Raw genomic sequence first — 17383 nt, forward strand, 5'->3', positions numbered from 1 at the left:
ATAAAACCATGTATTCCAAGGATGATGAGATTTTGGATAAGAAGACAACGATTAACTTTATCAAAATTTGATGCTTTGGCAAAATCTAAATATATTCAACTTATTGATGCACAACTTTGGTTGTGTAGTCTTGAAAAAGAAGACGATTTTGTAAGAGTATTCCCTGAATTTACTCCCGCAACTCTTATTCCTTATCTCAGCCCCACCATTAATTAAATTGACAGTTTTAAAGTGTATTTGAGTCGAGTTCTGTCTGTGACGCTCAAGTCATTACTTTTAAGCTGATGAGGCGCTCCTTCTGCAATAAGCCTAGCAGCTATCTCTGGCAGAGCGGCAGCACCATCGCATACAGCCTCAGCCTCAAAACATTTATGAGGACAAGATGGATGTCCTAACGATGAGAAACATCTTCCCGATTTGTTTATTTATAAACGCGGTTACGAATGTTATTTGAAATAGTTCAAAAACGGAGAAACAGTCGTCCACCGCGTTGAACTCAGAAGCAGGATGCCCGGGCTGATCGGCGTCAATGAGTTCGTTGACGAGACGAGGGAGGATTACAACTCCCCGACCACTTCGACTTTCGTCTCTCGTATGCCACAATGCAGGCAGACGATATCAAATTTGGAAGAGGTAAATATGAAACTTTTATGCCGGTTGGTAGATTCGCCCATTATATGCTCGACTCCCCTTGAAATGTTCACCCGACGCTCCACCCTTTAACTCTAAAATCGGCATTGTTTTGAATACTTTTTGACATTTCTGCATTTTTTTTTTCATTTTCAAATCAGACTTTGGATTTCGACCGAGACGGGCTGTCGAAAATGAGGAAGGCCATTAAATCCATACACAATTCTGGCAATTGTAAGTAATAAAATATTTACCATTAATTGACTGTTAAATTTAGTAAACATTGTGCAACAAGTTCTTTTTGAAGGATTTAATTCCAAATATCAGGTAGAAAGTTAAATTTTATGTTTCTATATATATATAAAAAAAGGCTAGTTTCTATTATTTGTCAAAGACAAATTTTATCAATTTCAACAAAGCATCTGTCCTCTAATCAATTTGATATTTTATCTCTAACCAGTTAAGATAAGATATTCCGAATCTTTTTCATTGAGTTGATATTTTCAAAAGTGCATTAATGGCTTTTAATTCTTATCAGTAACAGATTTGAATAAAGTAATTATTCCTATAATTCCTCAATGCAATGTTCTAAGTCCTTCTGCTATTTATCATACATTTATAAAAAAATCTCATACACACACTCAAACTGTCAGTTTTGCATGTATATCATAATGTCCATATGATTAACTGAACTAACTGCACAGTTCTATACTGTATTTGGTCGAAGACAGGGCTTCCCAACTGTGGCTGTCCTTCGGGGAACGCAGACCCGAACTAGGGCGTCTGTGGCGAACTTCGAGAAAAATTAATAATTTCAAAAATAAACGTAGAATGAATAAATAACGTGAAAAAACTAATAACAGTGGGAACTGAAAACGAAAGTTTTTTTATATTGCAGCAGCAGTCCTTGTACTCTCCATGGACATAATTTAGCTATGAAACAAATGCCGGCCTCTTTTAAGAAAGTTTTGGATGAGTCTGTGCAAATTATTAATTATATGAAATCGCAGCCATTGAAGTCAAGAATTTTCACAACACTATGATATGGGAAGCCTTCATCATTTTCTGCTTCACTATATAGAAGTGAGGTAACTGCCTCATGGGAAAGCACTTTCACGACTACAGGAATTATGCTCTGAAGTTTTATTTCTGTTTATGGACCACAATGTCAAATTGGCCAAAGTTTTCAATTATAAGAAATGGCAATGTATACTGTGTATTTATCAGATATTTTCATTAAAATGAATGAGATGAGTCTTTGCATGGTTGATACTATTCAGTATCACAATTCTTGATGAAAAATCTAATTTTAGGATGAATCAGTTGAGAAGTAAGAGGTGGAGTGTTTTCCTGTGTTAAATGATTTTTTCAAAGAAAACAAATTTGTTCTTGCGAACAGCTGCTAATTAATATGCTAGCGAAATAAATGAACACCTTTGAAGTTTGGAGATGCTCTTTGTGCATAAGTTCCCAACTGCTCGGATACAGTGCTGCAAGACTGGAATGGGTGGTCAAACCGTTTTCAATTTTGACAAACGAACCAAATCTTCAAGTGATTACGAGTGCTTGAAAGACACTACTTCGGGCTCCACCTTGCAATGTACTGTCGAGTTCGATACTTGCCCCTATTTTTTACTTTGCCTGACAAACAAAGAATTTCAACTGTTCATTGAAATAAAATTGCAGAATAAAACAACCTCATTTTCCCCCCAAGGGGAAGCCCTATCTCTGATCTGGTCTCTCAGTTCCCCCCTGTTAAACTGGCAGTTCTATCAGGCAGTTTATGGAAAATTTGTGATTCTGTTGAAACCAAGATCCTTCTACAAACTTCTTATTTGCTGGGAAATTCTTCTAGAAGGCTTATATTACCAGATATGATTGTATCTGCCTAATACAAATTCTATACCAAGGGTCGGCTCACCACCCCATGAATACTGTTACGCGAATTCCACGTGGTAAGATTGCAAGTAAATCGAATGGGGTTGGTTATAAATAAGGACCGGATTTATATCTGAAATGATATATAGGAAGTTTAGGGGTAGGCAAACAGCTGAGGTCATCACTGATCCTCTCCGTGTTTTTACGTTTTTTTCTGGTCTCTAGCGTATTTTTTAACCTACAGCCATTTGACCGATCTGCTAGTAACTCTCTGCTTTTATATGCAAACTTAAGTTGATATCCTAAAATGTATATTACATCTGTAAAATAGTCATTTTGGGACATATACTTATTTCCTCCAAAAGTATTAATAAGTCCTGTTTTACTGTTTCATTGTATTTTTTCTCGTTTCTTCAATTCTTGAGATGTTACAAGGAACAGTCAGAAACAATGTTATGATGAAAGACGTCAAAGCATTACATAAATGTACTAAAAAGTGTTAACCCAAATGTTTTTGTAAACTTGCTGGGTTTCTATAACCCTTAATTGCTGTTGTGATGTTTACTAAATGAACAATATATCTATTTGTTTAATGGTGTTTTGGTATTTCTTACACTGGTGTTATTAAAGATTTTTTTTTTTTGTGTTCTGCTTTATTGATGAAAACAGTTTCTTATAAGTGTTTTTCCTAGCTCATGTCGACAACGAAATGTATTTTGCGAGGATTCTCGAAAGGCTTGGAGGCAATGCCCTGTCGAAAGACCAGGAGCCGGACATTGCAGCCGCTTTTCTCAAGTTTGCCGTTGTCACCAAGGAGCTTTCTGCCCTCATGAAGACACTGGTAAATGAAGATACCATTAGTACTCAGCCTATCAATAAAAATTTTAAAAACCGTGATGCGCTTATTTTTATTAACAATGTTATTTTTTTAATTTAAATTAATCAAACTCTTATATAATTTTTTCATTATTTAATCAAGTTTATAATTAAGGTTACAAATTAGCTATGTATGTATGTAAGCGCAATGTATGTTTTAATAACATCTCTAAGTTGTGAGTTTACTACATATTTTTCTGAAAGACATATTTTTAGCAATGTCTTTATGCAAACAAAAATGGTGGAAAATTCATAAAGTAATTTTTTAAACTTAATTTGTTTAATTAGTGACTTAATGATTATACAAACAACAAAACCTTTTATATTGTTGATTTTTTTATATTAGTTTGTTCCAAAAAGTAAGTATTTACAACTGACAGTTTGAACTGAATTAAATGTGAAATTTCAAAAGGAATTCGTTTTAGATGCAAAACGTGAACAACATTGTTATGTTTCCTTTGGAGAGTCTCTTGAAGGGTGACCTGAGGGGCGTTAAAGGAGACTTGAAAAGGCCTTTCGACAGGGCCTGGAAGGAGTATGAAGCCAAGTATGCAAAAATAGAAAAAGAAAAGAAACAACAAGCTAAAGAGGCCGGGCTCATTAGGACTGAAGTGACGTCGGCAGAAATAGCAGATGATATGGAGAAAGAAAGAAGGCTCTTTCAGCTTCAGATGTGCGAGGTAATTAAAAAAATAAAATGTATGACAAAATAATATTTTGAGTAATTACTTTTAATTTTTTATTTTCTAGTACTTAATTAAAGTGAATGAAATAAAGACTAAAAAGGGTATAGAACTTCTACAACATCTTGTCGAATACTACCACGCACAAACCAAGTAAATAAAATACCTCAATCTTTCACTGCTAAATTTGTGTAAACTTTTCTTAATGATAGTATACAGTAGTAAAACCTCCGGGAGTAATAATGGGGAAAGGGGTCCATGGAAAATCTAAAACTCCGGATAATGGAATTTTTTTAAATGCGTTAATTATTAGGTGAATTAAGAAAACACTTGTACATATATTAATTTTATTAATAACATTTAATGGAAAAATTTTGATTAATTTTTTTTTCCTTCAAAAAATTATAAAAAATATTTAAGAGGTCAAACCGAAAAACGGTCTCTACAGTAATGTCAACAAAGCGAAACTAAAACTAAAGGCCTGTGGCACCAGTTCAATTTCAAAAGTACCCGCAACACTACAACAAGCTTCAATACGGAGGTTTTCTAGAAGGGATGTTTTGTTCCAAAACAATGCCCATATATGAGGAAGAATTTAGAGGATAGTTTCAGAACGATGGCCGTAATGAATGTGTTTAACGTAAACAGATCAGTGGGAGTTTTGTAGAAACAAGACAAAAAAAATGGTGTTTTTCATATCAGAAGACTTGTTGACACACAAAATATGTACTTGCATACAGGCCTGGGCCCCAGATAATGGAGGTTTTATTTTATTTGAAAAATGATTGGTGGTTGTTTTGGGAAATGCAGTCAGAACTTTAAGTTGCTACTAAAGGGGATGGCCAGGTTAATGAGTCATGGATTTGGACCAAATATTTTTTGGTGATTATACACTCCAAAATATCAGATATGTATAAGCCACTTTTTTCTGTCCTGGTTTCACAGAAAATAAGTTTTTAAGTTGAAATTTTCCATTTTTTAATATTTTTATTCTGCCTTTCTTTACTTGTTCAAATCAACTGTGTCAACATCATTTCAGCTTTTTTTAAATTAATTTATTTTTTATGTAGATTTTTATTGAAATAAAAACATAAAAGCTATCAAAGTTATCAATAACCAAAAACTTTCTAAAAACCAAATGTTTTTCAAGTAAATTAGGGCATGTTTTTTTTCTCATGAAACTAATATAAAATTTCGTTTTAGCACCTCTAGAGACCCCTAAATATAAATTTTTGTTTTAATTTAAATTTATTTATTTTTTGAGCCCTAAATTTTTCTGAATTTTGAAAAATCTTTGTTAGAATATCCGATTGAAATGGGTATAATTCAAAATCGGCTAAAAGGATTTTAACATCAAACAGACCATTTGAAAGAAAATCATTTCAGCTTTTTTTAAATTAATTTATTTTTTATGTAGATTTCAATAAAAACATAAAAGCTATCAAAGTTTATCAATAACCGAAAACTTTCTGGTTGGTTTTTGGTTTTTGAATGGTGTATGTACTATTAAAATTTAAAATCTTTCTATAAGAAAATACACAAAACAGCAAACTTATTTGTCAGAAATTTACCTCGTTTCTGGAAATAATAGTCTCATTTTAATGTTGATACAAGTATAAAATGCACAATTTCTTTAAAATGAATTAACACCCATGAAAATCAGTCCACTAGCTTTTAGAAGACAGAATCATTTTTCTCAAAACTAGCTAGTGAATTGACTTTCATGCTTGATAATTCATTTTAAAGTAAATTTCAAGTGCATTTTATAGCATCAAACATTAAAATCGGACTGTTATTTCTATTTAAAAAATGAGGTTAATATTGTAAATTGCTCTGATGTGTTTTTTTCTTGTTTTTATTATTGAACATACCCTAGTTTTAAATTAAATGAGTGTTTTTCTCTTTTATGTTGGTTCTAAATAATTTTCATTAGGTTGTAAATTTACAAGGATAATCAAAGAAAACTTGCAATAATTATGTTCACCTGAGGTATAAATAAAGTGTTTTGAGTAAGTATTGACTGCAATCCCAAAATTTACCAACATTGCACTTTTTTCTTATTTGAAACAGTAAATTTAATTTAATACCTTTGTTAAGTTACTTTCAAGATGGGTTGAAGACGATTGAGCATTTTGGAAGTTATGTCGCTGATCTTTCTGTAAAATTGCAAAAAGTACGCCAAAAGCAAGACGAGGAAAGGAGGCGCCTGTCGGAATTGAGGACCCTTCTTAGAAGTTCTCCCGGTCTTGAAAAAGAAGTAACAAAATTCAGTATAACGTTTTAATTAATTTTTTGTAAACATTGTTTTTAATTTCCAGATGGGCCAGACCCCTGAAAAAGGTGGAGGCTATTCCCTCCATCAACTTCAGGGCGATAAAGGAGCCGGTTTGACTCGGACCGGCCATCTTCTCAAGAAATCGGAGGGGAAAATGAGAAGAGTCTGGCAAAAACGGCGATGCTGCGTCCAAGCCGACGGCTACCTCGATATATGCCATGGCGATGAGACAAAGCCTCCGACTAGAGTTAACCTTTTAACCTGCCAAATAAAACTCGTACCTGATGACAAGAGATGTTTTGATCTCATCTCATGTAAGTGCATAGCAGAGCGTTGAAAAATTTCAAACAGTTGTAATAATTATTCGGTTTGATTTCAGATAACCGTACTTACCATTTTCAAGCAGAAGATGAAAATGATCAGAGGGCTTGGATGTCCGTTCTTGTCAACTGCAAGGAAGGGGCACTGCTCAGGACATTTGACGGGGGAAGCAAATCAAGTGGTGGTGTTGGGACCAACCCTAATCTTTTAGAACTACAACAAGCCATCATTAAACACGTTCAGAGGCTCCCCAGCAATGACAGATGTTGTGATTGCAATTCTCAAAATGGTAAATTAATTAAAATTTGGTTTCTATATTATAGATAATATAGAAATATAACTAATCAAGGATTTAAGACAGTTTACTTCTTTTTGGATTTTTGACATCATTGAATCCAAATTTTAAGTTAATCTTGAATCAGTTATACCAGCTATTATCGAAAAAAAAAATTTTTTTTTTTTTTAAGATACTACATGGTTGTGCATTAACTTTGGGGTAGTTGTCTGCATCGAATGTTCAGGAATCCACAGAGATTTGGGTGTCCATATTTCGAGAATCCAGTCATTAACTTTAGACCACATTGGTTCATCTCAGTTACTATTAGCTCGAAATATGACAAATCAAGGGTTCAATGACGTTATGGAAGCAACATTACATGCACATAACAAGCCGACACCTTCAAGTTCAATGTGAGTTATTACAAAAGCCTATTTTGTTAATAATATTTTTTTTTTCTTTAATTGTTGAAATTTGTATTTTATTGCAGGGAAGAACGATATGAGTTTATTCGTGCCAAATATGTTGATAAAAAATATGCTTTGCATTCATATGCCGATGAACACGAATTACTCAGTGATCTTGAGCATGCGGTGAACAATAAAAATTTGTACAATTTACTCCAGGTGTTCGCCGAAGGTGTCGACCTGTCTGCCCCCTTACCAACTTCAGTTAGTACAATAATTTTAAATATTTAACCTTCAGGCATAATATAACCATTATCACAGTGCCCATTTTATAATCTCTAAGCCCGCCCTGCACTAATAAAAACAAAGTGTGTAAGTTTCATCGAAATCAGTTCAGTAGTTTTTGTTTTTCTTATTAATATACATACAAATTTTCACTTGTATAGTTAAATTTATTTGTGATAATTACAAATAATTAAACACATTTGTAAATCGATTATTGCAAATTCATATATTTGCGTTATTTATAAAATGTTTTATTATTAAAAAAAGTGAATGTGTGGTAAAAAATTGGAATTATCTAAAAATTCATTAATTATTTCTATATTTACTACATATTAAAAATTATTTACAAAATACTTACATATTTACGAATTATTTATGAATAATAAATAAAATATACCTAGTAAAATACCATGAGGCCAAAAAGATGATCAAAAATAAAGAAATTCCTTTGATGTGCTGTCCTCAATTATACCTTCAAATAATTTTTTTTAAAAATAAGTTACCATCAACAGAAATGTATTTTATAGAGAGATGACAGAAACTTACCTATTATGAGGATTTTATTTTATTTTTTCAAAAAATTGTAACAAATCTACAAAAGGTCAAACTGAAAAACGATCTTCACAGTATCATTGACAAAGTGATATTAAACGCCTGTGAAACCCACTCGATTCAAGATTAAACACAAAATCCTACAACACACCTTGAAAAGTAGGGGTTTTCTAGAAGTGCAACATTCAGGAACATGTCTGTATATAAGGAAGAGTATTGTGTATTGTAAAAGTGGCAGGAAAAGTGTCTATTGGCATTTGGCCTCACTTACGCTTTTTTTTTTTTTTTTAATTTAACCTTGCTAAGTAGGATCAGATCGAAATACAACTTTCTTTCCAATTAACAATGGTGATGCTTTATCCCTTTCATTTTTAAGCTTTTTATGATCTAACAAATTAATACTTTTTCTATGGTGGTAGGATTGTGGTGAAACTGCTCTACATCTTGCAGTAACACGTGAAATGGGCACATCGTTGCATTTAGTAGATTTCCTCATACAGAACATGCCTGCTGGAGCAATTGACAAGCAAACCACAATTCAAGGGGACAAGTAAGGATTGTATTTACTTTAAAATAAATAACATGCGCGTACTTAAACAAAAACTTTTTACAGAGGTGGTGACAGCGCGTTACATTTGTGCGCCCTTCACGATAAGACTGAATGCATGAAACTCTTGCTGAGATCTGGTGCTGATCCGATTCTGCATAATGTTCAGGACAAGACTCCTCTCGACATCGCACAAGAAAGGGGAAACCGTGCATGTGAAGAACTTGTAAGTTTCATAATATTTAAAAATTCATTTTCACCAAGAAAAAATATAACTCAATCAAATAAGCTAAAAACCGTAGTAGTAACAGTGTATTTTATTGTAGATCCGTCACGCACTACAGAGGCAAAAGACTTTATTCGAAAATATAAATATTGATTGGAATCTTTCAAACGATGATGGTTCTACTGATTTTTCTGATGATGACACCATTATAGAAGACAGAGTGAGTGTTATAAATATTAGAACAAAATAAATTTCGAATGTATTGGTGTTGTCATTTAATAGAATGGCTGCGTGACACCGGAGAGGAAAAGTGCATCCTCAAGACCTCCGAGTTATGCCGAATCACCAGTTAATATGAGATCGAGATCTTCGACTTGCGACAGCCTCAAGTCCGGGAGTTTCAGGCAGCAGCAACAACAACAACAACAGCAAATGGGGCCTCCACCCATTCCACACAACAAAAAGCCACAGCCTACACATCAACAAAGTAATTCCATGTTTCAAACCTAAGCTTTAACCAAACTTTAAATGTGATGTCAGGGAGTAGGTTTAATTAATTAAAAATTTATTTATGTGTTAAGGTTGGTCTAGTTTTAAAGGTGCTTTTAGATATTTTTTTTATTCTTAGAAGTATGATTTAAAACTTGATGAAAATTTTTGAAATATGAAGCCTTGATGTAGATAGATAGAATGCAAAAATTTAATTGATTTAAAAAATACATATCCCACTTAATTAATGTTACATAAAAGTCTAAAATTAAAAATACCACATAAAAAATAATTGAAGTTTCATTGATTTAAAAAATACATATCCCACTTAATTAATATTACATAAAAGTTTAAAATTAAAAATACCACATAAAAAATAATTGAAGTTTCATTGCTAACAGACATGGGAACTTTGGGCAGCGTGAAAAAAAGAGCGGCTCCATTGCCTCCGCCCACCTCATCTGCGTCTACGTCACAGCAGTACAGTTATTCAACTCTTCCTTCTAGTCATAGCCGGAGCCCCTCGGATCCGAATCCTTCTTACCATACATTGAACCATCATAAAAGGTCTCCGTCAACTGATTCCTCAAGGGCAGTTCATCTCGGTAAACATTCACACTGAGTTTTATGTTTGTTCTTTATTTTTCAACACCGTTTTGTTTTGTTTTAACTTTTGATTTGATATTTGTTTTTAGCTGGTGCTAAATTAGTCATACCACCAGGTGAAATTCCTACTTTGAAGTCAACAGGAATTGATAAAACAGGTCTTTTTTTTTGTTTTTTTGTTTTTGTTTTGGGAGAGGGAATCTTAATTCTTTTAAACTTAGAAGAATCATTTAAAATTATAAGTTTAATTGGATAAATGGTTAAAATCAACATAAATTGTAAATTTACTTGCTTTTAATAAAGTATACATTAAGAAATAGAGAACCGACTAAACGCTTATTTCCAAATTAATGAATAAGTTTGCTTTATATTTTAATTAAAAATTGATTGCATGTGTAAATTAAAATTTCATCAGTTGAATTTAACTTAATTTGATACTTTAACATGTTCGTTACAGCACTGATTTGTAAAAAATTCTCCCAAGATACAGAAAATTTTTTGTTTTTTTTATGAGGTCATAAAAAATTTCTAAAAGATCAAATTGAAAAACTGTCTTTACATTAACATTGAGAAAGCGATACTAAAGGTCTGTGAGACCAATTTAAATGCAAAAGTATTACCAACACCTTACAAGCTTCAAAAGCAGAGGCTTTCTAGAAGAGGTGTGTTGTCCAGAATGATGGCCGTAACGAATGTGTTAACACTTTATAATTTCATACATGATACCTTAGTTTATTAAAATAGGGTAAAAAGCTTTGGCATTTTGGCTTCATTCAATAATTGATTTCTTATTACAAGTAACTCTAACAAGTAACTCAAAAATTAAAATATTCGGGTGAGTAAAAAGTTAAATAAATAACTCACTATTTTTCTTTTCTTACTCTTTCATGCTTGTGTGACATATTAAAGGTTAATATTTTTCCATGATTGAGAAATAAATTTAATTATAATTTTTATTTACTCACTCTGATATGCTCATAACCATTAGATCATCAGTTATTAATGACAAGCTTGATTTCATTTAGTTTAGTGGTTGACAAGTTAATTTACCAAAATATCATTTAAAGTTTAAAGTACTTTATTTGGAGATTTAATACAATTTCTGCGTTAATGTATACAAAATTAGCATAGATGAAGTATTGGGTTGATCGGAATTAAAATTACATAAGCAAAGAAATAAGATTTTTTCTGATCAACCTAAAACAAATTTATCAAATATGACAAGTATGATGGTGTGGTAAAATTTTGATCAGGTTCTTCAACCTCATAGATGGCAGTTTGCATATAACTATAGATTTCTGTAAATTACCTGTTGAATTTTCTAATTGGTTTTTTATTTTTGGGAATTAGGGAATATACAAAGACCAAGAGGCCCTCCACCTCCAGCGCCTTCACCTAGGCTTTCAAATGGCCAATCAACTGAAAGCATAACGTCAATAACATCAGATGCTGATCAAACCAACCCAGTTCCACCACCAAGAAAGGTACAACTATAAAAAATTAAATTAAAAAAAAAACAAATCCACAGTTATTTTCTTCATAAAACTTTAATTGAACAGCAGGGAATAGTTTGTTTAAACCATTGGATAAAGACAATTTTGTTATAAGATATCCTGAAGAATATGATTCTTTTTACAGAAGAAGACTGAAGGCTCATTGCTAGAGAGCTATCCAGAAGAGAGTGAGGTAAAACTTGTACCTCAAAATCAGTTTTCATCCAAGCTTGGATTTTTTTTATTTTGATATTTTGACCCCGGCTGTTTTTATTTATTATTTATTTTTATTACAATCTACCCTATTAATTTTTAGTCTAATTTTTCGCCATTAAAAAAAGAAAACCCTACAAATATGCATGGGCTGTTTGAAAATAAAATCAATATTTTAGGTTTGATTTGTAACTTTGTTTTCGTTAAAATAATTTTATTAATGGGTTGTAGGGCTAAATTTATAAACAAGAGTATAAAAAAATAAAAGTGTTAATTTCTAGGACAGTGTTAATGCTTATTGACATGATAATTTTTTATAGTGAGCCTTTGGTTTTTATAATAGATTTATCAATCACCTTTGCCTAATTAATTAAGCTTAAGATAATCCTAATAAGCTTAATGATAATCCTTTCAATATGGCTAGATAGACAAAAACTTGCAATATATAAAATTAGCATAGATTTATTGTTGTTGATCATCCTGTCCTGTCTATTCTTGCTAAATTTGTCTGACAAACACCTTGTGCCATTTTGCTCTCTTAAGGTGTATTGTTTTGATATTCATGTCTTTTTATGAATTATACGTTATACATGTATTTTATAAGAATAATACATACATAATGTACTTTAAAATATAAGGTTAAGGTTAGAGTAGGATTCGGCATATTTACAATCTGCTCACTGCAACCAGTATTGGTCTGTTGAACCTTTCCATTGTTGTCTAGATCTCTTCTTTAAGCTTAAGACTTTTACCAGTTACCAAAGCTTATTCAAGGACTCTCGTGTGTACCCTTCTGGTCCAGGTTTTTCTTCTCCCATGGGTAGGGAGAGAGAGCAAAGCCTTCGCACCAACAGGGGACATGTTCCGCTGTCTCTTCTTTCTTCCTGGCAATACCTACACAGGCTTGTTTTCGCTACCTCTGGAGTCTGGAGTGACCAGTTAGCAGTACAACTATCCTAATATGTCCTAGATTTAATAGTTCTGCCATTAGTTTCTGCAACGGTCCTTTGATAAACTGTTTTTGCATACCTCTTGACTACCTTCCCATTGAACAGAGGACTTATTTTTAATCCATTGTCTGAAGGATCCGTGCTTTTAGCAGTTTGGTATGCCACTAAAGGGTTCGGTCCAATAGGTGTACTGATCGAACCTTCGTTGGCCAATTTATCAACCTCTTTACTCCTGTATGTTCTGTTGGCCCTCGTACCCAGATAAGGGTAAATGTGTTGTTTTCCTCAATGTCTAACAGGGCCCTAATGAAGCCCCAAACTATTCTGAACTTTACTATCGATACAGTAATTGCTGTCAGAGTAGATGGCTGTTCTTCTGTTAACAAAGCCTATCCTTTTAATTTCCTTGGCAATAGCCACAGCCTACACGAGAACATCAGGCACTTTTTTTACTATTTCCCAAGGCTTATATGAATTCTAATATTTGGTTTATTTCCATAAAGACCAGCTCCTGACTCGTACTTGATTTGGAACCATCTGTATACCTGATACGGTTGGAATTAATTTGGATCCCTTTCTCCCAGTCTGCACTACCACATAGTTTCAGTTTAATTTTTTTCCAATTAATTATTCTTTTTATCTTAGGTTTTTGGTTGAAATGAAAAATTAGTGTCATGAGCAGGATTTGAACCCACAACCTTTGGCTCAACCGCTGCTCTAAATACTTGAACTATTGTGACTAAAATCCCCTCGGACACCAATTTACCATCTCAACCTACAACTGTTCAAATTTTCCCTTTTTGCTATTTTTCAAATGTTATTTAATCAGGATTTGATTCTCAATGAGTTATGAAGTGGCCACGGGAGCTTATTAGTGAAATAATTAATTATTTTAATTATTAAATTAATCCAAATTTGTTTAGTGGCCATAATTGATCATATTAATTATTCTTGTCATCTAAGGTTTTTGGTTGAAGTAAAAAATTGAAAAAATCTTAGATGAGAAGAATAATTAATTGGAATAATTAATATTGTCAATTATGGCCAAAAAACAAATATGAATTAATTTAATAAGAGCTGCGTCATATTAAGCCGAAGGTAGTGGGCTCGAATCTCGCTCATGACACTACTTTTTCATCTCAACCAAAAACTATTGATGAAAAGGATAATTAATTGGAATAATTAATACGGTCAGTGATGGCCACTAAACAAATATGGATTGTTTTTTGTTTGTTTAAATCAAAATCTGAATTTAGGTTTCAAGAGGCATCCACGAGGTACAAAGCTTCTCCTGGGATGATGTGTAGCGGTTGTAAATTCAAAAGGACTTCTAGGGTAGCAGTGCGTTTCCTTCTCATTGCCCCCAGCAATGCTCAGTCGAGCTAGTCTGATCAGTATCAAGGATCAGTTTAAAATATAACTTATTACTTAATAGACAAAATAGCTCAAAGAATGACTAGACAAACCTAGCAAGAATGCCAGGACAATCAGGAAGCATTTTAGAAACTTTAAATTTGGTGACATTACTGACAAAGAAAGAAAAATTGTTCATCTACAAATTAAAGCACACTGCTTGTAATGACAGTTGTTGACATCAGATATCAACTTTCAAAGGAGTATTGAATTTCCAAAATTTTCAACCTGAGGAAATATTCTTTACAAGGAGAAACACTTTAATTCTTGTTACTAAAAATCATGGATAATTTTGTATTTCTAACTTTTTAAGACTAAATTGTTAAAGAGCTAGTGTAATGCATCTTTATAAAAATTAAAGTGACAAGAAATAAAAGGTATTTATTTTCAGATTGAGTTGAAATACAATTTAAAATCTCTTGACTATTTTTACAAAGAGTTCTCATAAAATAAACAATTCTATTAAACTGTGGCCCTTTAACCCATTACTCTAGCATGTAAATGTGTAGATTAATAACATCATTCAAATTAATAATTTGAAGTAATAAAAGCGATTTTTCTTTTCTAGCCTTATTTCTACTGTCCACTCGAGGAGAAACCAGTTTGCACGACAAGGCCACGATGCAGGGCACTTTATGATTGTTCTGCCGACAACGAAGATGAATTGTCCTTCAGGGAAGGGGATATAATCATTGTTACAAAAACGTCCACGGACGATGAAAATTGGGTTGAAGGCGCCTTAGAAAGAGACCCTAGTATCAAAGGAGTGTTTCCGATAAGCTTTGTCCATATGCTTCAAGAGAACTAACATTATAAAGCTTTTATTAGCTTTCTTTTTTTTTCATTAATTTTTAAAGATTTTTGTTTGTTTTTATTTAAAAAAAAGTAAATCCGCACACCATCGGGCTTGTAAATATGAAAAACGAACAGATTTTTAAGTTATACTTTTATTTAGTTATTTTTGTCTAAATGATCACAAAATAGTTACTATTGTAACTTATTAGCTAAATGATTCGTTTTTTCTAAATTTAGAAATTAAAGAATATTTCAAAATTCTTACAAAAGAAATATTTTATAATAAAATGCACTTTAGAAAGGTTTTCAACTAACCTTTAAATATTCAGGATTTAAACAATTTTTAGCATTAAAAAAAGAATTGATTTCAAAAACATATTGGAAAATCTAATAAGCAATGTTTTATTGATTTTAATAATTAATGTGAGGGGAGGATATTGCAATTTTAAAATTATTTTTAACTTTTTTTTAATTTTATTACCTTTTTAGTCTTAACTGTGAAATTGAATTTCATTTGCTTTAAGCCAAATCATATCTCAAGCTCTCTCATTATTTTCTCTTTCGCTTTAACTTAAGTATAAAAGTTGCATAGTTATTTAACGCTCTTAGCAATATTTTTGTTTAATTTTATTTTTATTTTACCTCAGCCCAAAATCAAAGTTTTATGCCAAAGAGAGTTTTAAAAGAAAGTACAGTATTTCAGCTTTTAATTAAACGCTCGATGGTGCTTGGGTGATTTGTGGTGTTGTGTTACTTTGTGTGTTTTTTTGACATATTTCTGTTTGTGTACCCAATGTAATCGCTATTCACTAAAGGGATGCCATATTTTACATTCCATGTGCTCTAGTTCAGTCATATAAAAGAAAATTGTAGTATTTTAGACTTATCCACAGTATGAACATTATTATTATTTTTGTTAATAACAATTAATAACCCAGGTTTTAAACGACAAAAAAAAGTGTAGTTGGTGCCCTAACAAAAAAATTTTTTGTTTTAAATAGATACATGATAGCATGTTAAGGTTTGTCATTGACATTGTTTTTATTTAATTCTTGTCAATTGGACTTAATTTTACTACACATGAAACTTCACGACAATGTTTATACAAACATGCTCTCTTATTTTGAACGTTCAAGTATGTAGAAAATTTGGAAATTTCCAACCGTTCGATCCATCCTAGAAGAGAGTTTTATGGAACAGTTCTATAGTTTCTAAATGGCTGTTAAATGTATTATTAAGAAGAAGAATAAATATTGTAAATAATGTAATTTAGGTTCGTTTGTTTGTTTATTGAACAAATATCGACCGCATTTACCAGTGATATATTACCAATTTAATCAGTGATACCAAAGAATTTAGGGCTCGGTGGTTATTGAAAAATATTAATTGTAAAAGTTGAATATATAGCCTGATTATTTTTCTTTATAATCTATATATAAAAAGGTAGTGCTTTGAAAAGTTTTTTCTTGGATAACAATAATAAATCAGAATGGAAATGTCAGCAAATAGTGAAGTTCTGGTTAATATTTTAAGTCGTAAAAGCAATTAGGTGGCTCTAAAAAGTTTTGCTAAAAAATTGTCAGGCATTTAATAATTAAATTGAACAATAAATGTTAGCTGTATTTTGGTTTATAATTAAATCTTTTACTATGTATTATATAAAATGGGTTTAAGATATCCTTGTAGGAATAAAGAGTTATATTAATCGTCCATTCTTTGCATTAATACAATAAATAAAAGAAATTGAAAGGTTGTATATAGATTTTGATATAAATGACAAATAAACTGTAATGAGGGAAAAAATATACTACCATAAATTTTAATATATAAATATATCAATCCAAAAAGATGAAAGGCTATTAATGCATTATAAATAAAGATGTATTGGAAACTAATTGTTAAAGATTATATTTTAGTGATGTATTAAGAATGTGTTCAAATAAATAAAATGTATCACAAAAAATGATATAATTACATAATTAAAAATAAAGCTATCGTTGAATGATATAGTATTATAAAAATAAATTTTAAAAAAACTATATAGTATTTAATATGTATAAAACTGAATAAGATAGGATGCCAAATTGTTTTATACGCCTTCAGATTTTTACTATTTCTATGTTTTTATTGAAGATATATGTGAAAATGAACTTTCATACAGACATCGTATAAATGTATATTTAAAATGTTTATTAAAGATAATGTAACAAAGGTTCATATCATTTGGCATCTTATAGTTTCCTCAGTATTAGTTCTTTGATTGATGTTCGCACAAATTTATTTTTAACAATAACGCTTTTTTATGTAATTAATGAATGTTACCTTTTAAATTCTTTCAGTATTGATACCTTTTTGCAATTCAAAAGTGCTAAGACTAAAAGAATTGAAGGATAAAAATATTGTCCCTTAGACCGATGATTATATGTATATCATTAAGAGATTAAAATCCTCAAAAAACATAATTTGT

The 17383-nt window shown here is 31.5% G+C and overlaps 1 protein-coding gene across 5 annotated transcripts; it reads left to right on the forward strand.

Annotated features, from left to right (window-relative positions):
• The first annotated feature begins 232 nt into the window (after positions 1-232).
• LOC106665071 (arfGAP with SH3 domain, ANK repeat and PH domain-containing protein) lies at positions 233-16350 on the forward strand. 5 transcript variants are annotated; one of them, XM_024228004.1, is made up of 19 exons: positions 234-633; positions 792-864; positions 3201-3349; positions 3810-4064; positions 4135-4220; positions 6165-6324; positions 6386-6656; positions 6722-6952; positions 7131-7353; positions 7431-7611; positions 8604-8734; positions 8798-8957; positions 9058-9177; positions 9240-9444; positions 9833-10051; positions 10142-10210; positions 11403-11536; positions 11691-11738; positions 14690-16350. In XM_024228004.1, exons 1-19 carry the CDS (start codon positions 508-510, stop codon positions 14927-14929), a joined length of 3081 nt encoding a protein of 1026 aa, XP_024083772.1. In that variant the 5' UTR covers positions 234-507; the 3' UTR covers positions 14930-16350. The 5 variants fall into 5 exon arrangements, with proteins under 5 accessions (XP_024083774.1, XP_024083772.1, XP_014246733.1 ...); XM_014391247.2 differs by having other exon boundaries at positions 236-633; positions 9848-10051; XM_024228006.1 differs by lacking the exon at positions 10142-10210 and having other exon boundaries at positions 233-633.
• The last annotated feature ends 1033 nt before the right edge of the window (positions 16351-17383 follow it).

This window comes from Cimex lectularius, unplaced genomic scaffold (genome assembly GCF_000648675.2).
Source record: "Cimex lectularius strain Harlan isolate CLEC.00 unplaced genomic scaffold, Clec_2.1 scaffold172, whole genome shotgun sequence".
Taxonomy (NCBI): Eukaryota; Metazoa; Arthropoda; class Insecta; order Hemiptera; family Cimicidae; genus Cimex; species Cimex lectularius.

What these genes read in the sequence shown, in the direction of transcription:
- LOC106665071 (XM_024228004.1), top strand. Translation starts at nt 508, where the DNA reads ATGCCCGGGCTGATCGGCGTCAATGAGTTCGTTGACGAGACGAGGGAG. An exon ending in TTCAGCTTCAGATGTGCGAG is followed by an intron (nt 4,065 to 4,134) that starts GTAATTAAAAAA and finishes TTTATTTTCTAG; the next exon opens with TACTTAATTAAAGTGAATGA. An exon ending in ACAGCCTACACATCAACAAA is followed by an intron (nt 9,445 to 9,832) that starts GTAATTCCATGT and finishes AAATAATTGAAG; the next exon opens with TTTCATTGCTAACAGACATG.